Consider the following 26,442-nt stretch of genomic DNA (forward strand, 5'->3'; position numbering starts at 1 on the left):
TCTCTGTCAAATAAATAAATAAAACCTTTAAAAAATACTTTCCATGAATGAATTTACAAGTTCCTCAACATGTGTTCCACAACACACTTGGCATCCACTAGTGGATGACAGGTGTGACCAGGATATTGATTCCTCAAGCCCTAGCACCACTACACTAATTACTAATGCCATGCTGCTTCTTCCACTATATTACACTCCTCTCAAGGACAAGGATTAAGTTAATATTCCCTCTATATATCTGAGGAACACATTTTGCTTTGGATAGATATTTTTTAAAAAGCCGAACCACAGCATCAGTATTATGCTAAAAATAGTTGTAATAAATAAAAATGTCAAAATTAATGCATTTATTCATATGCTCAATAATTACAGAATGCTATTTTATTATTTTTTTAAAAGATTTTATTTATTTATTTGACAGAGAGAGACACAGCGAGAGAGGGAACACAAGCAGGGGGAGTGGGAGAGGGAGAAGCAGGCTCCCCGTGGAGCAGGGAGCCTGATGTGGGGCTCAATCCCAGGATCTGACCTGAGCCAAAGGCAGACGCTTAACGACTGAGCCACCTAGGTGCCTCTAGAATGCTATTTTAATAAATAATTATAGAAACAAACTAAAGTGGACATTCTTAACTACTTTTTGCCAAATATATTCAGTAACTTTATAATTACTTAGAATAAAAGAAGAAAGCTAGTTTATCTACAATTACGATACACAGAAAAATCAAGTTTTAACCAATTTACCTAGAATATAAGGAATAAAAGAAGAGTATGATTGTTCCTAACACAATACAAAAGAGCACTTGTCAAGGACTCAGTCAACCCCTGACTCCCAGGAAGCTGATATGGGGGAGCATAAGAATTCAAATGAAGCTCACAAACCTCTTTGTCTATGGCAGTGGTGTGCAACTGGGCTTCTGCGAGCTCACAGTCAAGAGCTCTTTGTAGACTGTATATGACATGGTCATATGAATGGTGTTCATCATTGAAAAGGACACAATAGTATCTTTCATTTTTCTCCCTGTTAAAAAATAAAAGATATATATTCAGATACTGAAATAAAGGAAAATGTAAAAAATAGACTAATACATAACATATAACCACAGTGTAGTTTCTTATGCATGAGAAAGTACCACAGCAATACTGATAAAGGATGTTATTTTAAGTGTTACAGTGCCATGAAATTTTAAAAACCCTGATACCATTTCATTTTTTTATTACCTCCAGATGTAAATTATTACTTTCAGTTTACTGGCAATATGTTTTTAATACTACTCTTACTGCGGCAAAGGGAGACAGCCCTAGGCTCAGGACCTTCAGATAGGCAATGATAAATGGTAAGATTTTATTAACACTCAGTTTTGTTTTTTTTTTCCCAGTCACTTCATTTTTACTACTTCACATTTTCAGCAAACAAATCAAGGTGCAAACAGGGTTTATTTCACATTAATATATTAACTGGGTTTTTTTTGTTGTTGTTTTGTCAAATAAATAGGGAATTCTCTTTAAATACCATCTCCTCACTTCACGGCCAGTCCAGAAGCAAATGAGAGCAAATTTTAGTGCATCCAGGGGGCATATCACCAATTAGGCATGAAGCTTAAAGGGAAGAGAGCAGGGTGAGGGGCTGGTGAGAGGTCATGGTCAGCACACAGGCTCAGGTCAGGGGCCTCTGTTCCAGCCCACCCCAAAGCCCCCAAACAGTATGATGGAATGAACATGCATTCTCCAGTCTGAGAAGCCTCTTCTAGAGGGAAAGGAGAGAAGGTAGAGGGAAACAAAAGCCAAAAATACCTGGAGGGAAGCAGCCGCCCAGCCCAGTGCCGTCCACCACTTGGAAGCTCAAGTTAAAGCTCCAAAAGTCAAAGTGGTGGCAACAGGTGACCAAGGACAGGACAGGGAGGTGAAAGTGAGGGTGACCTGGCTGGAGGCTGGCTGGGATTGGAATGTGGGCTGACCGTCCGGTGAGAAGGTCGCCTTCCATGGGGAGGCAGAGACCAGAGTGGAGGGAATGTGAGGGGGGCCCGGTGGGGGCCCTCAGGAAGACGCGAGGCTGGTCTGAGGGAGGTCACAAGGCTGAATATAAATTGGATTCCAAAATGAGGGAGCTGGACTGCGGTAGAGGAGGTGGCCAGAATCCTGCCATGGGCATGAAGCTACTAGAGCAAGACAGGAGCGAGATGGATGCCCACGCTCCTGAGCAGAGCCCCAGACACAGTGAGAGGGAAGCGCATCCAAGCGGCGCCGTGGGCTCCGAGCTAGCTTGAGAAGCGGGGAGGCACAGCTCCCAAGTCAAGGGGCCCCCCTTCCCTCAACACCAGTCCCTGCTAAGTGTTTTATAATCAGACCTGGAGGAAGAACAAGGCCCTTCCGTCACCCCCCTAGCCCCAGCCTCAGCCCCAAGGGGAAGGGAAGGGAAGGGAAGAGTGACAAGGGATAGGAGGCAGGGGCAGGAGGGGTCTTCTGGGTCTTCTTATCTTCTGGGGGGTAGTAAGGAGGTGGCGGAGGCTGGTTCGTGGGCATGTAGACATTGTGTGGGTTGCCCGGGTTGTAATAGGCACTGGCCGCTGCTTCTGCAGCCTTGGCTTCAGCTGCAGGAGTGGAAGGGACATCAGGGCGGCTGACTGGAGGTTCCATGGGCCCAGGATAGGGTGGTGGTGGAGGCTGCACATATCCCATGGCCCCATCCATCATGGGAGGTCCTGGATAGAACTCAGGTGGGGGCGGTGGATAGGGGTAGCCAGGAGGGCAGGGGTACATTCCATTGGCGACAGGCGGGGGAAAGACATAGGCCCCGCTGGGCATGTGAGAATACCCATAGGCTCCATTGGGGGCTTCGCCTCGGGAGGCTTGAGATACCACCTGTAGCATCCGCTGTCCAAACTCGATGGCGCCCCCTGCCGTAAAGGTCAACTTGTATGACGCAGAGCCTTCCCAGCCACCTCCTGCTTCAGCCTGCACCGTTCCTTTGATGTAATTTGCTCCAAACACGGGCTGCTTGATCTCACAGTCCTTCATCAGATAAAACGGCATCATGAAGGACTGCATGGCATCCTTGCCTTTGGACAGAAAGATGACCCGGTACGGGGTAAGGTAGATGGTGCCTTTCTTGGTCCCTTTGAAGGCCTCGGGCACGTTCTTCATGTCACTGAATGTAAGTTCCACATGATCATAAGTCATCAGAATGCTCTCGGTGTTGTTGACGATCACTCCGCCGCCCTCCAAGTGATTCTTGTTGAGCGCCATAGTCTCTCGGAAAAGGGTCCCGAGACTCCCAACATAGTGCCTTAACACTTAGTTTTTACTGAGTTTGTTTTTGCTTTTACTTTCTACTTACTTGAAGTGATACTGGTTTTATAGAACATTTAAGTTTAACAAAAAAAAAGGTGTGCAGATTGAAAGTGCTAGCACTACCATGTGACTGAGGGACCTCAGGCTGCTTAAACTTTTAAGCTTGCTGACATGACAGTGCCTCTTCCATCTTTAAAAAGAGTATAATATCTACATTCAAGAGTGGTGTAAGGATCTCATAAAAAATGTGAAAACAATTGTCATAGGCTACACAAATGTCAGATGTTATTATCAGTTTTAAACAGTTTACAGTATGCTTTTATAATATACTCAATCCATCTCATAACTCTAAGCTCAGGTCTGTTAGAGCTCAAGAAACAGGGGTGCTTGGTTGGCTCCATCGGTAGAGCATCTGGCTTTTGATCTTGGGGTCAAGAGTTCAAGCCCCATATTGAGTGTAGAGCTTACTTTAAAACAAAAACAAAAACAAAAACAAAAAAACTTCTCCATGGTCACAATGCCAAAAGCAGTTAGAAGGCCTTAAACTCAGATCTATGAATCTGAAGTCTGGTGCTGCTATATATACACTCAAACTCAAGCAACTCTCCCTTTTCAGGCAGGCAGATTGCTAGTATAATGTTTACCAACACAAAGTTTCTTTTTCTTTTTTTTAAGATTTATTTATTTATTTATTTATCTGAGAGAGAGGGAGAGGGAGAAGCAGACTCCCTGCTGAGCAGGGAACCTCATGTGGGGGTTGGATCCCAGGACCCTGGGATCATGACCCGAGCTGAAAATAGACGCTTAAGCAACTGAGCCACACAGGCACTCCAACAACACAAAGTTTCTTAAAGAGTTTAACTGACATTATCACATATCTGAAATTAATGCCTTTTTGGATGCAACCTCTGATGACCTTTATTTCCCCAAGCAGTTTATGGCCCACAAAGAGTCAAAACAATAGATTTAATGTCTTTATAAATTAAAATTCTTAATTCTCTCTCTTCCTAAAACAAAAAAATCCGTAAACTCAAAGAACAACAGTATTTAAATATGTGATGCAATTTTGTGAAATTCCTAATATTACATGGATAGAAAAATTCCCATAAGGCCCAAACTGTATCTTCATATCAGATCTGGAATTCTCTTGTACCTTTATAAGTTAAGAGCAAATCTGTCACTGAAAGACTTATGGTTGTTAGAAATTGCTGGGTTTTAGTTTTAAAATGTTAAATCCCTACAACTAGTAGGGAAATAATCCTAGGTATCAAAGCACATGGTAAAGGGCTATCTTCTTATTACCATCACAAACCTCTTGGGGAATCTGGAGGTTGGTCTAGGACAGGATCAAACTGGGCAATTTACTTCTCTTCTGGGATGAGTAGCTGCTAAGTCCTTATAAATCATTCAGAGTAAGACCCCCAGCCCAAATAATGAAAGAAAGGCCTTCATCCCCGCCATGGGCTGAGCTAATCCAGAAGAAGCTACAGGGAAAGAGGGAGAAATATCAGCAGCTATAGGAAGACTTGAGTAAATCCATGTCAGGGCAGCAAAGCTTGAGGCACAACTAACAGAAGGTAATATTGTGAAGGAGGAGCTGGCCCTGCTAGATGCGTCCAACATGGTCTTTTAATTTCTGCATCCTGTGCTGGTCAAACAGGAGCTGGGAGAGGCTCAGGCCACAGTGGGGAAGAGGCTGGACTGTATAACAGCTGAAATTAAGCAGTATGAATCCCAGCTCCGGGACCTCGAACGGCAGTCATAGCAACAGAGGGAGACCCTGGCTCAGCTGCAGCGGGAGTTCCAGTGGGCCCAGGCAGCCAAGGCAGGGGCTTCTGGGAAGGCCTGACCCCGTAGTGGGGGAAGGGGAGGGGAGGGAATGAAGCAGCTCTAGGGTCTATACTGTAGCTAATAAAATGTGAAAACACTGGGGTGTTTTCTGACCAAAACAAAAGACCCCCAAAATGCTCTTTCTTAAAAGTCAGCAGCTCCTGTTTAGGGTCTTCTTTTGGCTTACCTTCTGTTAGTGCCTATGCAGAGCATCTCATATAAATGGACATTTTGGAAGTATTCTCCAAAGAGAATTCTCTACATAATTGTTATAATGCTGATAAATTATAATCATTGCTAAAACTTCTCCCTTTTGAAAAATGTCCTCACCTTATCTGGAGTTCAGGAGGCAGTTCTTTTTCCTCTTCCCATATAGTCATTTCTACAATGTATTTTATCACTGAAGGGAATATTTTCCGGGCTTGGGCAATTACCTCTTCATTCAATGGACAACGTAAATTCTGTAAGACAGTATAGAAAAAATGTAACTACCAACATTGTATACAAATAAATGGATAAGAAAATGTTATTAATTTGTAATTATTTTAATAACTTCATTACACCATCCTTCAGGAACAAATTCAAGTTGAGCTCAAGAGGGTTGCTATTCACATCAGTTTACCTTAATTCCTTTTGGCCAAGTTGGTGCTACAGATAGAAAGGAAAGGAGACAGAACACAGAGTCCCCTTTTTAGTGATGCTCTCCCTTATGAATGTTCTCTGCCTTCCTGAGTAGCCTAATTATGGTAATATCAGAGAACATCTGGTTATCCCTTAGACCTTACAAAAAACTTTTCTCATTATTTCAAGTGATCCTCATAACCACTCTGTAAGAAAGGGAGAGAGTTAGTGACATTTTTAAAAAAGATTTTATTTACTTGAGAGAGCGCGCGCAAGAGAGAAAATGAGCGGGGGGGGGGGTGGGGTGGGGGGGGGGGGGGGGGGGGGAGGGAAAGGGAGAAGGAGGCTCCCCACTGAGCAGGGAGCCCAATGCAGGCTTGATCCCAGAACTCTGGGATCATGACCTGAGCAGAAGGCAGATGCTTAAAGGAATGTGCCACCCAGATGCCCAAGAATTAGTGACATTTAAAGGATAAGGAACCCATCCAAGGTAAAAGAGCGTATAAATAGCAGAAATGACAAAACCTGAGTCTTCGGCTCCCACAAAAAACCATGTTCTCTTTATTACAGACCACTACCTCCTTAACAAAAGGCTTGTTAAAATCAATCAGCTAAAAAATCCATTCAAATGCTCTTTTGATTTTGATATAAATCAAAACCACAATGAGATACTTCTTTATACCTGCTACAGTTACTATAATAAAAAAGACACACAATAACAAGTGCTGGCCAGGATGTAGAGAAATTTGAACCTTTATACACTGCTGGTGGAAATGTAAAATGGTGCAGGCAATTTGGAAAATAGTCTGACAGATGCTCAAAATATTTAGCATAGTTATATGACCCAGCAATTCCACTCCTACATAACTATCCAAAATAAATGAAAACATGTCTGAAACAAAAACATATACACAAATATTCATAGCAGCATTATTTATAATAGCCAAAAAGTGGAAACAACCCCAATGTCTATCAACTGATGAATGGATAAATAAAATATGAATTCTTTTTTTTTTAAGATTTTATTTATTTGACAGAGACACAGCGAGAGAGGGAACACAAGCAGGGGGAGTGGAAGAGGGAGAAGCAGGCTCTCTGCTGAGCAGAGAGCCCAACACGGGGCTTGATCCCAGGACCCCGAAATCTTGACCTGAGCCGAGGGCAGACGCTTAATGACTGAGCCACCCAGGCACCCCTAAAATATGAATTCTTATACAACAGAATATTACGTGTACCAAAAAGTACCTGGTACAAGTAATGTACCTTGATGAACCTTGAAAACATTATGCTGGTGAAAAAAGCCAATCATAAAAGACCCCACATACTATATGATCCCATTTATATAAAATGTCCGTAATAGGCATATGTATAGGGACAGAAAGTAAAATAGCGATTGCTTAAGGTTGGGGACTTTGTAAGAAATGGAGAGTGACTGCTGATGGATACAGGGTTTCTTTTGGGGGTGATGAAAATGTTCTATAATTGAGGTGATGGATGAAAAACTGTAAATATACCAAAAAGTGCTGAATTATACACTTTAAATGGGAGAATTTTTTAATATGGTATCAAGTTACATCTTAATAAGCTGTTTAAACAAAGAGTAAACAGGAAAAAAAAACAAAGGAACTTTTTAAGACAAAAAAAATCCAGTAGAAATTCAATATAAGATTTTAATACTAAATATTAACCTACCTGCTACAGACTGTTCTAATGAACTGTTTCATTCTGCATTCACCAAACTCTTAACCTACACATTTTTACTATTTTGCACCTATTCTTTCTCACTCCCCAATGCTTTATGATTTCAATTTTTACCTTCTCTTCAATATGTCACCTTCTCTCTGGAGATTTTGTTCAGAAGCACTTACTAGAGATACAAAGAATGCCAAAGTACTAAGAGCAATATTGGTCCACTACATTCCTATTTCATATAATATAATACACACATATGTGTATTTTTTTTTAGCTCAGTATATCTTTTCGAATTCTTCAAAATAGTAGTCTGAGGTGAAGAGTTAAAAGAATCAACTCATTACTTCCATGCCATAGCAATCAGAAGTAAGCCCTTTAGAAGAGGTCTGGTAAGTATATAAGAAACTTTCAAGCAAAGCATCTAAAGCTTAAAAAATAAGAAGGTCAATGAGAGGAAACAAAAGGGCTATAATCTAAATAGAAAAAAAAAACTTAATAATTAACCCAGAAATGTACTGCAAGACTAGAGAGAAACTGCTTTTATATATATACAGGAAAGAGGCCTCTCTTCAAAAGACATTGCCAAAAGCTGGATGATTGGCTGATTAGTATCAGCCAGATAGGATTACACTTGGTAGATTCCCACTATGACTGGCACAATACCATGCACCTGGTAGAGTATGGCTTTCACATTCATCAAAGCAAAGATGAAACAAAACGCTATGTACACAGGACTGTTTGTGTTGCATGAATTGATTAGTTACATGCTAGCCATAGGTGCCCCTCTTTCACCTCCAGATAATCAGTCAATTCCAGAATATCCAGGTTTACTTTTTGGATAAGCCTGAATGACCAATCGCCCTTTGAATCTAATTCTAAATCCAAGATCAGCTTAGTTCAAGACTAAATCCAGTGTTCTGAGGCCATTATGATTCAGGAAAACCCCATACGGACTCGAAATCCATGAGGCAGAGGGAGGGAAGCTAGCTTTGTAAACTCAGTGAGTCATCTTAACTCCCAAGGATTCTTCAGGTATTTAAAACACAAAGACAGGGGCGCCTGGGTGGCCCAGTCTTTAAGCATCTGCCTTTGGCTTAGGTCATGATCCCAGTGTCTTGGAGCCCCGCATCGGGATCCCTGCTTAGCCTGCTCAGCAGGAAGCCTGCTTCTCTCTCTCCCTCTCCTACTCCCCCTGCTTGTGTTCCCTCTCTTGCTGTGTCTCTGTCAAAAAAATAAATAAAATCTTAAAAAAAAAACCAAAAACACAAAGACAGAGGCGCCTGGGTGGCTCAGTCGTTAAGCATCTGCCTTCAGCTCAGGTCATGATTCCAGGCTCCTGGGATCCAGCCCCGTGAGCCCCACATTGGGCTCCCGGCTCAGTGGGAAGCCTGCTTCTCCCTCTCCCGCTCCTCCTGCTTGTGTTCCCTCTCTCACTATCTCTCAGTCAAATAAATAAATAAAATGTTAAATAAATAAATAAATAAATAAAACACAAAGACAGTTTTTGCAGAATGACTAGTTATGGAATGAACAGGTTATAAAAACCAAGCCACAAATCACTCTCTATGTGCCAAAATATTTCAAAATATTTTGACGTATTAGAAGAGGAAAGTGGAATAATCAGAATTAAAAGCGTTCCTTAAAACAAAAATGAGAATAAAATTGAAAGGGTTACACTGGTATTCCAGGTAATGGACATGTGGTAATATTTAATCAAGAAACGGGCACTTGATAAGTATTTGTCAAGTGAAGGAATGGCCATCTGAGATTAGGACAAGTAAATGAGTAAGAGGGAAGAGGCAATCTAAAAATCGAATGCTGAATAATAAAGTAAATGGGGGAAAAGGCTAACAACTGGTGAATGGGTAAAAAGTCTATGACTATTCTTTTTTTTTTTTTTAAGAGTTTTATTTATTTATTTATTTAAGAGAGATAGAGAGCACAAGTAGGCAGAGCGGCAGGCAGAGGGAGAGGGAGAAGCAGGCTCTCTGCCGAGCAGGGATCCGGATGCAGGGCTCGATCCCTGGATCCTGGGATCATGACCTGAGCCGAAGGCAGCCGCTTAACTGACTGAGCCACCCAGGAGCCCCTATATGACTATTCTTTGTACTATTTTTATTTTTGCAGCTTTTCATAAATTTGAAATTATTTCTAAATTCAAGATTTTAAAAAACCGTCTGGAACCCAGAATCTAAAGTAATCTGAATTTTAGGTCCAACTTTGCCACTGACTAGATAATGCAAACCTGAGCAAGTCACTTAACTTTACTGGGGCTCTGTTCCTACTTCTATAAAATGGAGCTACTATATCTACCTCACAAAGTAGTAATGAGGATAAAATTATGTAATTCATGTGAAAGATCTCTATTAAGTCTAAAACATACAAATGTGAGGTACTATTAATATCAGAAGTAAGAAAGGTAATGGGAAAAGTAGTAGGAGCTCTAATACTAATACTAATGACGACAGCTAACATTTACTGGGCCCTTAGAATACCCCCAGGCAAATTCTAGAGCTAAGCACTTTGCATGTATTACCTCATTTAATCCTCACAGCCCCGTGAGGCGGACGGTATTATCTCCAGTTTAGAGAGATACTGAAAGGTAGAAAGGTTGAGTAACTCTGCCAAAGTCACAGAGCTATCAGTGGGGTTCTAAAACAAACTGAGGACACCTGTTCTAGAGCCCATACTGTTGCCCTCTGATGTTTCTACTCAAGAGAAAACAACACATTTTACCTCTCCAAATATAATTCCATTTCTTTCCATTCTGAGTTTTGTAAAATAGAGTACACTACACACAAGTGGTCACATAGCACAAACATACAGAATACCAGGGGTTTCTTAATGATAGATCATTATCCTTTATGACATTGCAATGTTTTTTTCTGGTCTGTCATTTAATCTCATGACAAAGTTTTTGCTATAAAGAAGTTATTAATATTTGCAGAAGCCATTTATCAATCTTTTCCTTTTTATGGCTTCTGAATTTATTTTTATTTATTTATTTTTTTAAAGATTTTATTTATTCATCTGAGACACAGAGATACAGAGAGAGAGAGAGAGGAGAGAGCCTGAGCAGGGAGAGAGACAGAGGGAGGAGAAGCAGGCTCCCCGCTGAGCCAGGAGCCCGATGTGGGGGCTCGATCCCACGACCCTGGGATCATGACCTGAGCCGAAGGCAGATGCTTAACCATCTGAGCCACCCAGGCACCCCGGCTTCTGAATTTAAAGAAAAATCTTAGAAAAGCCCAATCTACTTCAAGATTATTTTTAAAAATTTACCCATATTTCCTTCTAACAAGTTCATAATTTCTTTTCTTTTAAAAAAAAAGCTTTAAAAAATCCTTGTTATTTCTGGAATTTATCTGATCAAGCTTTATGTTTTTTTCCCTCCAAATGGGCAGCCAGTTACATACCACCACCGATCTGAAATGCTATCTTTATTACCAATCTGGATTTAGATTCTCTTCTCTATTTCATTCTTTGCTGTCTATTCCTGTAGCAAGAGTCACATTATTTGTATTACTACAGCTCTTTAATACATTTTAAGTCTGTTAGACCTACTCACACTCATAACTCTTTATTTCAGCTTTTCCTGACAATTCTCACAGATTATTTTTCCAGAAGAACTTCTGCTTTGTCAAGTTCCAAAAGAGTATTTGGCTGTTATTCTGGTTGGGGAAATACTGATTTTGTGGATTAACTCTAGAAAAAATTTTGGTATTGTATATTTTTTTGTAATATTGAATCTTCCAATCCAAAAATGAAGTATATCTCCTGATTTCTTTTTTAAAAGAGATACTTTTTTTTTTTAAAGATTTTATTTATTTGACAGAGAGTGAGAGAGGGAACACAAGCACGGGGAGTGGGAGAGGGAGAAGCAGGCTTCCTGCGGAGCAGGGAGCCCAATGCAGGGCTTGATCTCAGGACCCTGGGATCATGACCTGAGCCGAAGGCAGATGCTTAATGACTGAGCCACCCAGGTGCCTCATCTCCTGATTTTTTTTTCTTTCATGTCTATTGGAGTATACTTTTCAAGTTTCTTAAAACAGACCTGGCAGATTTATTTTTTTCCAAAGTATTATATTTTTTCTCATGCTATAATGAATGAGATCTTCTCCTCCATTACATTTTTTAAAAAAAATAATCTCTATACCCAACATGGGGCTTGAACTCACGACCTCAAGATCAAGAGTCATATGCTCCACTGACTGAGCCAGCCGAGCACCCCTCTTCCATTACATTTTCTTTTTTTTCCCCAAGATTTATTTATTTTAGAGAGAGAGCGTGCATGAGCAGGAGGGGCAGAGGGAGAGAGTGACAGAATCTGAAGCAGACTTCATGCTAAGCGCAGAGCCCAACATGGAACTTGATCTCATGACTCTGAGATCACAACCTGAGCCAAAACCAAGACTTGGATACTTAACCAACTGTACCACCCAGGTGCCCCTTCCATTACATTTTCTAAAAGATATTATTGCTTGTAAGGCATTCAAGTAATATTTGCTGAATACACTAAACAGAAAAACTAATGGTTTTTAATATGAGTTCTGTAACCAATAACTGGACTAAACTCTGCTTTCTATTTCTTTTTCAGTTAACATTCTTGGGTTTTCCAGGTATCATGACAATTTTGCCTCCTCTCCAATACTGATGTATTTCAGTTTATTCTGTGAGTCTATTTGATTGACTTCCACAACAGTGTTAAATAACAAGAGCAATAGATTTCCTTTTCTTCTCTCTATAATGGGAATACCCTAGCGTTTTATCATCAAACATGATTAATGACTTTTGATTTCAGGTCAATAATCCTGGAAGAAATTGAGAATGTTATCAAAGAAGCTACTTTCCCAACTAAAATTAACAACTCAGGGAACAACAGATGTTGGCAAAGATGCGGAGAAAGCGGAACCCTCTTACACTGTTGGTGGGAATGCAAACTGGTACAGCCACCCTGGAAAACAGTATGGAGGTTCCTCAAAAAAAAAAAAAAAATAGAAATGCCCTATGACCCAGCAATTGCACTACTAGGTATTTATCCAAAGGATACAAAAATACTGATTTGAAGAGGCACATGCACCCCAATGTTTATAGCAGCAATGTCCACAATAGCCCAAATATGGGAAGAGCCCAGATGTGGTGTGTAGTGTGTGTATGTATGTATATATATCTATATTCCACAGAATGGAATATTACTCAGCCACCAAAAAGAATGAAATCTTGGGGTGCCTGGGTGGCTCAGTCATTAGGCGTCTGCCTTCGGCTCAGGTCATGATCCCGGGGTCCTGGGATCGAGCCCTGCATCGGGCTCCCTGTTTGGCAGGGAGCCTGCTTCTCCCTCTCCCACTCCCCTTGCTTGTGTTCCTGCTTTCGCTCTCTGTCTCTGTCAAATAAATAAATAAAATCTTAAAAAAAAAAAAGAAATCTTGCCATTTGCAACAACATGGATGGAACTAGAGGTTATTATGCTAAGCAAAATAAGTCAGAGAAAAATATATGATTTCAATCATATGTGGAACTTAAGAAACACGACAGATGAACATGGAAGGGAAGGGAAAATAAAATTAGATGAAAACAGAGGAAAATAAAATTAGATGAAAACAGAGAGGAAGGCAAACCATAAGAGACTCTTTACTCCAGGAAACAAATTGGGGGTTGCTGGAGGGGAGGAGGGGGGGGATGGGGTAACTGGGTGATAGGCATTAAGGAGGGCACTTGAAGTAACAAGCACTGGGTGTTGTTGTATGCAACTGATGAATCACTAAATTCTACCCCTGAAACTAATAATATAGTATGTGTTAATTAAATTGAATTTAAATAAAAATTTTTTTTAATTAAAAAAGAAGAAGCTACTTTCCCAGAAAGTGCCAGGATTAATGGTTTCACAAGTGAATTCCAAGAGTTCATTCCAGGAATGTAAGCATGATAGTGCTACATGATTCCTTTAAACTTGATTTCACCCAGTAATGTTTTATTTAGTATTTCAGCATAACAATTATTAATAAAACTGATCTGTAAATTCTCTATTTTGTCAGATATGAGGTCAATATAATGTTGGCTTTATGTAACAAATTTGGAAACTTTCTCTTTTCCCCCTTCTATGCTTAAGGACAGTTTCTATGTTTTTGTTATTTATTTGGTGTTTAATTGAGTGATTTTTATCTTTTTTTTCAAGATTTTTACTGATTTGTCAGAGAGAGAGAGAGAGAGAGAGAGAGAGCAAGCACAGCAGGGGGAGTAGCAGGCAGAGGGAGAAGCAGGCTCCCAGCCAAGCAAGGAGCCCAATGTGGAACTTGATTCCAGGACCCTGGGATCATGACCTGAGCTGAAGCCAGATGTTTAACCAACTGAGCCACCCAGCTATCCCTGATTTTTATTTTTAATCAGTAAAATTTTTTAAATACAGAAAAACAGGAAGATCAGTATAATAAACACACTTTTGCCTAAATTCAATAACTGTTATTTTTCCATATATGTATTTTTTGTTCAAGTATTTTAAGGTAAAAATTAATTATATTTTACCCCTAAATACTTAATATGTATCTCTAAAAATTTTTTTCTTATATACTTATAATACCATTATTTTATCTAGTAACATTAATAATTTTTAAATATCATCTAATGTCTTAATCATATTCAATTTCCTTAATTCTTCCCAAAATATCTACTGCATTTGGTTATTATGTCTAGATCACTTACATCTAAATGAATCTCCCATCCCCACTTCCAGCTTTTGTTCTTCATGACAGAAACCAGGCCATACTTCCTATAAAAACTCCTATATTCTAGATTTGCCTTGAAATGTCATACATTAATTTATATTTATCTTCCTTGTGGTCTTCTTTATCATGTTCATGCTTCCCCTGTATTTCCTAAAAGTTAAACCTCAAGGTTTTATTAAGTTCAGGCTAAAAACTATTTTTTTTAAAGATTTTATTTATTTATTCATGAGAGACAGAGAGAGAGAGAGGCAGAGGCAGAGGGATAGCAGGCTTCCTGCAGAGCAGGGAGCCCGATGCGGGGCTCGATCCCATAACCGACTGAACCACCCAGGCGCCGCCAGGCTAAACACTTTTATCAACAATATTTCATAAGTGGGGCCAGGTGGCTCAGTTAGTTAAGCATCGGACTCATGATTTCAGCTGAGATCATGATTTCATGGGTGAAAGGCTCCATGCTCCACGGGGAGTCTGCTTGAGATTCTCTCTCCCTCTCCCTCTCCCTCTGTTCCATACCTGACATGTGCCCGCATAATCTCTCTCTCAAATCAATCCTTAAAAAAAAAAAAAAAGAATATTTTCTAAGTGAGGCTCTAGGTACTTCAATTTTTTAACAGCTTGAGATATAATTCACATACTATACAATTCACTCAAAAGATACTATTTAATGGTTTTTAGTGTATATACAGATATTTGTAACTATCACATTAGTTTTAGACCAGTTTCATCACCTCAAAAAACAAAAGAACTCTTTAGTGATTTCTTCTTCTCCCACCCCACGCTTCCATCCCCCTAGACCTAAAGAACCACAAACCTATTTTCTGTCCCTATAAATCTGCCTATTCCAGACATTTCACTTAAACGTAATCATATAATGAGATTTTTTTGTAACTGGCTTCTTTCACTTAGCATGTTTTCAGGGCTCCTCCAAACTGAAGCATGTTTCACTACTTTACATATATATAGACAAATAATGCGTTGTATCGATTTACCCACATCGTTTATCCATTTATCAGTTGATAGACATTGAGCTGTTTCTACTTTTTATTATGAGTAATACATTATTCTATAATAACTGTTATAACAATACTATTATGAATAACGCTACCATGAACATTCAGGTCTAAATATTTGCTTGAACAACTGTTTTTAATTATTTTGAGTATATACCTGAAGTGGAGTTGCTGAGGTGTATGATAACTCTACATTTAATCATTTGAAGAACTGCTAGACTATTCTCCAAAGTGGCTGCACTATTCTACATTTCTACCAACAGCTTATGAGGGCTCCAACTTTGTCACATTCTCACTAACACTTGTTATTATTTGCCTTGTTGATTATAGCCATTAGTGGGTAGGAAAAAGAATGTCATGATTTTGGTATGCATTTCCCTAATGAGCAATGATGCTAAGCATCTTCTCATGTGCTTATTGGCTGTGTGTGTTGTGTGTGTGTGTGTGTGTGTGTGTGTGTATACGCTCTTTGAAGAAATGACTTCATTTTTTTCCTTTTTAAAATTTTATTTATTTATTTATTAAAGATTTTATTTATTTATTTATTTGACAGAGAGAGAGAGAGAGGGAGTGGGAGCATAAGCAGGGGGAGTGTCAGGCAGGGGGAGAGGGAGAAACAGGCTCCCCGCCAAGCAGGGAGCCCAATGTGGGGTTGATCCCAGGACCCTGGGATCATGACCCGAGCTGAAGGCAGATGCCTAACCGACTGAGCCACCCAGGTGCCCTCACTGTGGTTTTGATGTGTATTTCCTTAATGATTCCTTAAGTGATGTTGAGCATCTTCTCATTTGCCTATTGGCTATTTGTATGTCTTCTTTGGAGAAATGTCTATTAAAGTCTTTTGCCCATTTTGTATTCTGCATGTTTCACTGTTTCTATTCCTAATTTGATGAAAACTTTTATTTATTTTTAAAGATTTTATTTATTTATTTGACAAAGACAGAAAGAGCACAAGTAGGCAGAGCGGCAGGCAGAGGGAAAGGGAGAAGCAGGCTCCCCACTGAGCAGGAAGCCTGACACGGAGCTCCATCCCAGGACCCCAAGATCATGACCCTAGCCAAAGGCAGATGCTTAACCGACTGAGCCACCCAGGCACCCCAGAAATGACTATTTATGAAGAAATGACTATTTGCTTGTTTTAAAAATTGGGTTGTCTTTTTACTATGGAGTTTTAAGAGCTCTTTTTTTTTTTCAAGATTTTATTTATTTATTTTACAGAGAGAGACACAGTGAGAGAGGGAACATAAGCAGGGGGAGTGGGAGAGGGAGAAGCAGGCTTCCCTTGGAGCGGGGAGCCTGATGCGGGGCTCGATCTCAGGACCCTGGGATCATGACCTGAGCCAAAGGCAGACACTTAATGACTGAGCCACCCGGGTGCCCCTTAAGAGCTCTTTATAAGCTCTAGATACAAGTCCCTTATCAGAAAATATGATTTGCAAACATATTTCTCCCATTCTGTATACTTTTCATTTTCTTGACAGTGTCCTTTGATGAAGTCCAATTATCTATTTTTTCTTGTATTATATATGAAAATTCATGAGTGCCTAATAAAACTTGCAGAGAACTTAAATAATTTTGCCATGGCAGTGGTTCGTTGCCATGGCAATGGTTATTATATTAATTTCTCACTCTAAAAACTGGTAATTAAAGAGAATGAACTAAGCATATATTCTACCCTTTTTTTTTTAAAGATTTTATTTATTTTAGAGAGGGAGAAAGCATGTGTGAGAGTAGGAGTGGGGGGAGGGGCAGAGGGAGCGAGAGAATTTGAAGCAGACCACGTCCTGAACTGGCTCTGAACTTGGAGCCCTATGCGGGGCTCTGCCCCACGACCCTGAGATCAGGACCTGAGCCGAAATTGAGAGTTGGACGCTTAACCAAGCTGAGCCACTCAGGAGGCCCTATTCTACCTCTTCAATAGGAATTGTATTTCATGGTAAACAAGTGTTTCCAGTTTATGAGATAGAGCTCTTCTTTCTAGGTGATCGCTAGCTAGCTAGTAGAGAGGGGATAATAGAATTAGAATAATCAACATTTTGCAAACCTGGAGGAAATACTTGATTCAGGCAAGGTTCATTAATGGATGCTAAATCTATTGAGACATGAGTTGATGAAGAACAGTATTCACATAGTTCTAAATTGTCATGTCACAGATCACTTGCTAGCCATACAGAAGAAAAGTGAAACTTTGTAATGGATATATCATATTGTCATCTCCTGAAACTGGCCATCAGTATTAGCATCATTGCTAATAGTGGGGTGACATGGCATAATGAGCCTCCTCACAGGATGTAAAATAAAGTACATAGGTTAACATTCTAAAAATCAGCTCACTTGGCAGCACATATGCCAAAATTGAAACAATAAAGAGAAGATTAGCATGGCCCCTGTGTAAGGATGACGCACAAATTGGTGAAGTGTTCCATATTTTTATGATTTCACTCATATGTGGAATTTAAGAAACAAAACAGATGAACATAAGGGAAAGGAAAAAAAAGAGAGGGAGACAAACCAAAAGAGACTCTTAACTATAGAGAATAAACTGAGGGTTGCTTGGAGCAGGGGGATGGGCTAAATGGGTAATAGTACTTAAAGAGATCAAAATCTGGGCCCTAGGGGTATTCAATGCTAGAGGATTATTTGGAACAGTTTAAAGAGTACAAAAACTATTTATTTCTTACAGTTCTGAAAAGGGTTACTCTGTGAAACCATTTGAACATAGGAAGTACTTATTAGGAAGTACTTTCTTGTAACAACATTCCAAATTTCTTCCTTGGTTATTAACTGTTCAAATTTTCTCCATGTATAGTCTTATCAAAGAGTCTTTTATACCCTTTTAATTTCTTCTGTATCTGTGGGTTTTTGTTTTTTCCTCATTCTCCTTCCTAATAGCCTTTATCTGGCTTACTCACTTTTCTTGATTAGGATATACAGCAGATAATCAATTTATTGACTATTTTTTCTTTATGAAAAGGAATTACTGAAGTTACATATCAGTTCTACTGTTCCATTTGCTCTTCTAGCCTTATATATCGTTTACTCTTACTTACCAAATTGCTTAACAAGTAGCATAAATTCACTCTTTAGACAAAGAATACAGAGTGGAATAAAACTCCTTACATTTAAATACTGGAACATAAAAAGCAGGCTTCTTAATGGAATTGAGTTTAACCCATACACATAACATTTCTTTCTATCTAATTTCATCAAGCTTAAAATAATTAGCAATTTTTAAAAATAGTATTCTTACCTCTTTTGTAGTACCTGCTCTTCCAGGTTCATGACTTACACAAAAAGGGCCAGTTTTCCATGCCTCTGTGTCTCCACAGTCACAAAATCCCCCTCCAGTAGAAGTATGCATCTGATAAATGAAAAATGAGTTTGTCTTGATTTCAAACATATTACAAAGCAAGAAGGATGAAGATGACTCAAATAATAAATGCTCCCCAATACTTAAACCTTAACTACCATTAATAGAAACCAAATAAACCAAAAACCATTTGTCAACCGAAATAAATAAAAATCTGAATACTTAATCACAACAAAAATGAGCCTTCAAAACTGACAAAATTTTGAAACAAATATGCTTTGAAACATCTAATTTTTAAATAATAGTTTTTAAAATTGTGTACTAATGGAGAACAGACTGTGAAGAATGCAAAAAAAAAAAAAACAGCCCACTATGCAACACCTAGAATGCTTGAGTAATGACATTTTTCTGCTTAAACACACTTCTAAAAATCATTATAATAATACTTATATAGTTAAGAAATGTTTACAGTATTTACATCTATTTGATGTTCCACTGCAATTAAAATTATTTACTTTTACTTTTATTATTATTTACTATTTATTTTTCCTTTCAGGGTTCCTGCAAACAAACAAACAAAAATGATGCAACATATATGAATCCTGATATAGGATGATGACAGTGGCCTGATTTTGAATCTTCCCCAAAACCTCCTTCTCCAAAACATAAACAAGGAGAGCAATAAAACCACACGATTCATGTCTGCAGCATTACTGAGAGATGAAAAATAAATGCCGCGGCCTTCAAACAACTTGTTCCATTAGAGTTCCTATTGCCTATCGTTTGAAGCCTACAAATGCAGATGAGAGAGGAGCTTAAGAAATTCCATGAAAGAAAACAGAGAGGTACAGAGGACTTAGATGAAGCACATACAAAGTCACACCCAATGTTGAGGAACATAGGTTGAGACTTGGCAGTTCCCAGGGAAAGATCAAAAGTGAGCATGACCAGAAGTGGCAACCTGAGAGAAGCACTGCTTTTGGAGGAAAATGAAATACATTTAAAAAAAAGTGATAAACCTTAACAGTGTGGCAGTAAACGAAAAAAGAAAATAAAAAGGGAAAATTAAGGATCCTAGAGAAATGAGAGAAACAACACAGGCCACTCTCCTCACCTCGCCTCTACCACCAACATCATCTATAAAAGAAATTACACAGAAGAGGACCGAACTTATAGAAGAGAGCACTTGTGGACACTGTCCATGAAATAAAAAGGAAATAGACCATATTCATACAAAACTATTACCAAAAAAGAAAGGCAAAAAATGCAGTAAGAGCCAAAACCCAATCACAAAGCTGAAGAAAACTGTAATCTAATGTTTCAAACTTAATTACATAGCCTCAAACAAGCATTTGGGGGATATGAAAACCCTTAATCAGATTAAAGCACCTTTAATTAGAAATAAACTAAGAACAGAAGTGGACAAAAAAGGAATAAATGAGACCTGACTGAACTCAGGAAAAAAAAAAAAACAGAAGAGCACTAGAAAATCCTATCAGAAATGAATTCTAAATTACAAGGTGTCCAAGACAATACACTCAAATGAAAAATTAATAAATAACATTAAACAAAGCAGGAGAAATGAAATGTGATACATTTCAAGAAATGAAAATGTGATAATTAAAGAAATACAAGGTCAGAGAGAAAGGGGTTGCAACAGAAAATAGGCATAACTGGAGTCACCCAAGAAGAAAATCTGAACAATGGAACAGAGTTGATACTTACAACTGTAATCTAAGGAAATTTCCTAAAATAAAAGAAGACCTGAATCTACACACTGAAAACACCCATGAGTAACTAAAACTCACCTAATATGATCAACTCTGAAGTATATCCTATGAAAATTCTAAGACTTTAAAGATAAATGTCCTGAGGCTTTCTGGCAAAAAGATGAAATAATATGGTAGTAAGAAAATTAGACTGGTGGGGCGCCTGGGTGGCTCAGTTGTGAAGCGTCTGCCTTCAGCTCAGGTCATGATCCCAGGGTCCTGGGATCGAGCCCCGCATTGGGGTCCTTGTTCAGTGGGAAGCCTGCTTCTCCCTCTCCCACTCCCCCTGCTTGTGATCCCTCTCTCGCTATATCTAATTAAAAAAAAAAATTAGACTGGTATCAGACTTTTCAATGACAACGTATAAAACAACAGCAGAGCTGTGTTTTCAAGGAAAGAAAATGCAAATCAAGGATGTTATCTCCAACCAAGCTATAAAAATACAATTTTGAACATGTCAGAACATCGGGAATACTGTATACATGAGCCCTTCCTGAGAAATCTACTTGAACAGAGATCAGCAAACTTTATGTATAAAGGAACAGATAGCGGGGTGCCTGGATGCTCAGTCAGTTAAGCATCTGACTCTGGATCTCAGCTCAGGTCCTGATCTCAGGGTCATGAGTTCAAGTCCTACTTAAAAAAAAAAAAAGGAACAGATAGTAAATATGTTAGGCTTTTCGAGTCATATAATCTCTGCTGAATTACTCAAATCTACCGTTGTAGTGCAGAAACAGCCACAGATAATAAATACCTACACGAGCAAGGTTATGTTCCAATAAAACTTGATTTATGGGCACTAGAATTTTGATTTTATATAATTTTCATGAAATAGGAATTTTAACTTCACATAATTTTCATGTATCATAAATTACTACTTTATCTTTTCCCCAACCACCTAGAAATATAAAAACAAACTTAGCTTGCAGGCCATACAAAAACAGGCAGTGAATCAGATCTGACCCACAAACTAGTTCACCAACCCTTAGAGGATGAGCTTCATCTGACCAAGAGGTGACTAGGAAGAGCTCAGAAAAAGGACAGATGGTGAACATTTTATAATTCAACTGCAGAGTTAAGATACAAATCAAAAGTAAGGACATGGATGAAGAATGTAAACATTATATGATCTAACAATCAGAAGGGCTACAACTAAAAATTGGGACAAAGGAAAGAAAATAAGATTATCAACTATTACATAGGTATTAAGAGGAAATCAAAGATACCATTAAAACTGACAGACTAGGGGCACCTAGGTGGCTCAGATGGTTAAGCGACGACCTTCGGCTCAGGTCATGATCCCAGGGGCCTGGGATTGAGCCCCGCATCGGGCTCCCTGCTCAGCGGGGAGCCTGCTTCTCCCTCGCCCTCTGCCATTCTCCCCACTTGTGCCTTCTGGCTCTATCTCTCTGTCAAATAAATAAATAAAATCTTAAAAAAAAAGTAAAAGCATAATCAGAATAGGGAATGGCATAGAAGCAAGGCACAAAATCTAGAAGCCTTAAAAAAATCTGGCAAATTTAACAATATATATATTTAAAAAGCCAAGACAAATGATAGCATAGATCAAGTTAAAAGGTAGAAAACAGATCTTATAAAATCAAATATACACTTAAGATTCAGCAATCCTACTTCTAGGTTACTCAAGAGAAATGCAAACATTTCTCACACAAAGACTTGTACATGAATGTTTAAAGAAGCTTTATTTAAAAGCTGGAAACAAATGTGCACCAACTGATGAAAAGAAATTGTAGCAGATCCATATAATGGCAATAAAAGGAACAAAATGCTGATATATGAGAGGATTTCAAAGGCATTTTGCTAAGTGAAAAAAAGCCAGACAGGAAACACTACACACTATATGATTTCATTTATATGACATTCTGAAAAGGCAAAAATATAGGGACAGAAAACAGTTCAGTGACTCCCGGGAACTAGGGGTATGGAAGCAAGACAACTGAATGCAAAGGGTATCTGGCAGATGTCAAAACATATCTTGATTGTGGTGGTGGCTACTGACCTGTATAACATTTGTGAAAACTTCAAACTATACACTTTCAGTGTAGATTTCATTTTATATAAATTATATCTCAATAAATCACACTTAAAACAGGTTTTTTATTTTTTATTTTTAGATTTTACTTATTTGACAGAGAGATACACAGCGAGAGAGGGAACACAAGCAGAGGGAGTGGGAGAGGGAGAAGCAGGCTTCCCGCTGAGCAGGGAGCCCAATGCGGGGCTCCATCCCAGGACCCTGGGATCATGACCTGAGCCGAAGGCAGACGCTTAACCAAATGAGCCACACAGGCGCCCCAAAAACAAGTTTTTAAAAGACAAACATAATAAGATAATGTTTGTAAAGTATGTAACATAGAAGTAAAAGGCAAAAGAAAAATGAGTAAAGAAATAAACAATACACAGAAGAAATTAAACAATTAAAATATGAAAAGATGTTAACACTACAGATAACCAAATTAAAATAATGACGTTCTTCAATAATCTGAAATCTATCCAACGGATGGCAAAATGTAAAAAAAGACTAAAGATTGGGGACAGTTGTGGAAAAAGAACATTTTCATATTCAAGATTTTATTTATTTGAGAGAGAGAGAGAGAGCACACAAGCGGGGGTGAGGGGCAGAGGGAAAGGGAGAAGCAGACTCCCCGCCGAGCAGGGTACCCAAAATGGGGCTCGATCCCAGGACCCCAGGATCATGACCTGAGACAAAGGCAGACGCGTAACCGACTAAGCCACCCAGGCGCTCCCATTTTCATATTCTTTTACTGAGAATGTAAGCTCTTGGTAATTCAAGGAAAATATCTGGCAAAAATCTAACAAAATTTTAAATGCATACACCCATCAATCCAGAAAATCTACCTCTAAATATCTAGCCTCAGGCATTCTTGAATATTTATATACATTGGTTCATATGAAAACAAAGGTATATGTGTACACTCCAACATTTTTGATCAGTGAAAAACTGGAAACAACATAATTATCTATAAAAGGAGAGGGCTAAATATATGATGATATAGGGTGCCTGGGTGGCTCAGTCGCTAAGCGTCCGCCTTCGGCTCAGGTCGTGATCCCAGGGTCCTGGGATCAAGCCCTGCTTCCGGCTCCCTGCTCAGCGGGAAGCCTGCTTCTCCCTCTCCCACTCCCCCTGCTTGTGTTCTCTCTCTCGCTGTGTATCTCTCTGTCAAATAAATAAATAAAATCTTTAAAAAATAATATATATATATACGATGATATAATCCCATAAAGGAATACATGCAACAATTAAATAAGGCAGGGGAGTTGTTATATGTATCAACATAGAATTATCCCCATGACATACTGTTAGGTTGAAAACAAATTGCAAGATAGGATATACAGTAAGATCCCATCTATATACACACTCACATACACACCCCTCCTAAACATATAAATGTGTGTACATGTTTGTAAATACATAAAGATTTGTAAGGATGTACATACATTAAATTGTATGTAGTTTAACAAAGAAAGTACAATGGGACAGAATGGCAACTATAATTTTTATTTATATTTTTCCGTATTGTTTGAATTTTTAAAAAGACAGTTTTATTGTATTCCCGGGGTAAATTAATTACTTTTTAGTGCTGTTGTATTTCGTTTCTTTTTTTTTTTTAAGATTTTATTTATTTATTTGAGAGAGAGAATGAGATAGAGAGAGAGAGCATGAGACAGGGAGGGCCAGAGGGAGAAGCACACTCCCTGCTCAGCAGGGAGCCGGATGTGGGACTCGATCCTGGGACTCCAGGATCATGACCTGAGCCGAAGGCAGTCGTTTAACCAACTGAGCCACCCAGGCGCCCCAGTGCTGTTGTGTTTCAAAGACAATATAAGAATAAATCTCATCATGTAGGATTACAGCAGGCTGATGTTAAAATAGACCCTCATGGTTATTTTTATAATTAAATGTTAGATATCAGCTCTACCTATGATCTAGTCTTTTTGATCCTAACACTTCATTTCAAAAGATGTTTGTTGAAAGCCTCTATGTCCCAGGTACTATGAAAGACAAAGGAGGTGTAAAGTCAGACCTGGGACTCGTCCTAGAGAGTTTACAGTCAGATGGGGATGAAGGACACACAGACATATCATTGCAATTTAGTAAATGAAGATAGAGACATTACACAGGAAAGGGAGAAGAAAAAGAAGCCTCGTAGTGGGCTTTGTTTTCTTCTCCAGACTTACGGTAATTGACTCTGGAATGTGTTCAATAAAAGGACACCAATGTTAGAAGCAAACCTGGTTTGGTATCAGTTTCCAAGATACAAGAAGACCCCGGTTAGGTGAACTCAGCCACTATTTTGGTTGTTTGATCAAAGCTACATTACTGTGATTGTGGCTTCCTGGAATTTAATCTACTTATCAAATCAATGACCTTGGCCCTGTCAGCAAGGATGATGGAAAAACAAACAGCCTGTTCCTTTTATCCAGGAAGATGGCAAAGTAGAAATGCAAGGGTATTTCATATTCACCATTCCAGAATAAGCAAAGAGAAACAACATTAGAACAATCAGGAAAACACTTTTCAATGAAGTGGGGAAAATTTTTTTTTAAGTTGGGTTCAGTTTGAAAGGTTTTAGTTTAAAGGGTTTCTATTTAAAGGTTTCTGCAGGTTCTGCGGGATTCTATACCACTACTTGTAGTACATTTGGTATAATTCTTTCCTGAAGCACTTTGGCAAAATGTACTAAGAACCTTTGAAATTCATAAAAATTAACAGACTTTTTTTAGAACAGTTTTAGGTTTAAAGAAAAATTAAGCAGAAAATACCAAGTTCCCATATACCCCTTCTTCCCCCATCAGTTTCCCCTATTATTGACACCTTGTATTAGAGTGATATATTTGTTGCAATTGAGGAGTCAATGTTGATACATTATTTTTTGATACATTATTATTAACTAAAGTCCACAATTTACATTAGGGTTCTCGGTGTTGTATACTTTTTTGGTTCTAACAAATAATGACATGTATATACATCTTCAGTATCATACAGAATAGCTTTACTACCCTAAATATCCCCCATGCTCCACCTATTCATTCCTCCATCCCTCCCACCACCATTCCCCAGGCCCTGAACTTTTTAGTCTCCACAGTGTTGCCTTTCCCAGAATGTGATACAGCTAGAACCACACAGTATCTAGTCTTTCACAGTAGCTTCTTTCACTTTGTAACATGCATTTATGGTCCTGCCAGTTCTTAGTAGCTAATTTCTTTTTATCACTGAAGAATATTCCATTGTAGGGGCGCCTGGGTGGCTCAGTTGGTTAAGCGACTGCCTTCGGCTCAGGTCATGATCCTGGAGTCCCAGGATCGAGTCCTGCATCAGGCTCCCTGCTGAGCAGGGAGTGTGCTTCTCCCTCTGACCCTCCCCTGTCTCATGCTCTCTCTCTCTATCTCATTCTCTCTCTCAACTAAATAGATCTTTAAAAAAAAAAAAAGAATATTCCATTGTATTGGTATACCAAAGTGGCTTATTTGGTGGATATCCTGGTTGCTTCCAAGTTTTGGTAAATGTGAAAAAACCTGCTATAAACATTCCTGTGCAGTTTTTTGTGTGGGTGTAAGCTTTCCGTTTATTTGGGTAAATATTAAGGAACACAACTGCTAGATCATATGGTTACAGTATGTTTACTTCTGTAAGAAACTGCCAAAATGTTTTCCAAAGTAGCTGTACCATTTTGCATTTCCCCCAGGAATGAATTTAGAGTTCCTGCAGCTCCTATCCTCATCATTTTGTGTTGTCAGGTTTTGGATTTTGGCCATTCTAATAGGTGTGTAGTGGTACTTCATTCTTGTATTAATTTAATAACAAATGATGCTAAGCATTTTTCATGTACTCGTTAGCCATTTATATATCTTCTTAGTGAAGTCTGTTTCAGATCTTTTGCCCATTTTTTAACTGGGTTGTTAATTTTCTTACTGTTTAAGAGTATTTTGTACATTTTGGATACCAGTCCTTTATCACATACATGTATTGCAGACTTTCACCTAATCTGTGGCTTCTCTATTTCCTGAAATATTTTTTAATCCAGTAATTCTACCTCTGAGAACCTATCCAAAGGAAATAATCCTACATATAGATAAGTGATTCACACATAGAGATATTTATAGCAGGGTGCCTGGGTGGCTTGGTTGGTTAAGTATCTGAATCTTGATTTCGGCTT

General features: G+C 38.8%; 1 protein-coding gene, 1 non-coding gene and 2 pseudogenes across 2 annotated transcripts in view; 2 read left to right on the forward strand and 2 right to left on the reverse strand.

Annotated features, from left to right (window-relative positions):
- UBR1 (ubiquitin protein ligase E3 component n-recognin 1) overlaps positions 1–26,442 on the reverse strand; it is a 133,201-nt gene that overhangs the window by 83,426 nt on the left and 23,333 nt on the right. The window contains exons 4-6 of the mRNA XM_073876909.1: positions 18,414–18,524; positions 5,449–5,579; positions 880–1,018 (exon numbers count right to left, since the gene is read on the reverse strand). Of these exons, the coding sequence (XP_073733010.1) occupies positions 880–1,018; positions 5,449–5,579; positions 18,414–18,524 (381 nt within the window). The remainder of the gene's footprint in view (positions 1–879; positions 1,019–5,448; positions 5,580–18,413; positions 18,525–26,442) is intronic.
- On the reverse strand, positions 1,357–3,277 carry LOC112833292 (WW domain-binding protein 2 pseudogene; annotated as a pseudogene).
- On the forward strand, positions 4,722–5,278 carry LOC112833294 (prefoldin subunit 6 pseudogene; annotated as a pseudogene).
- LOC112833503 (U6 spliceosomal RNA) lies at positions 17,492–17,595 on the forward strand. The gene has a single exon (XR_003210654.1). It is a non-coding gene; the product is annotated as a U6 spliceosomal RNA (small nuclear RNA).

This window comes from Callorhinus ursinus, unplaced genomic scaffold, assembly GCF_003265705.2.
Source record: "Callorhinus ursinus isolate GAN/ISIS: 27379988/994484 unplaced genomic scaffold, GSC_fseal_2.0 scaffold25, whole genome shotgun sequence".
NCBI lineage: Eukaryota > Metazoa > Chordata > Mammalia > Carnivora > Otariidae > Callorhinus > Callorhinus ursinus.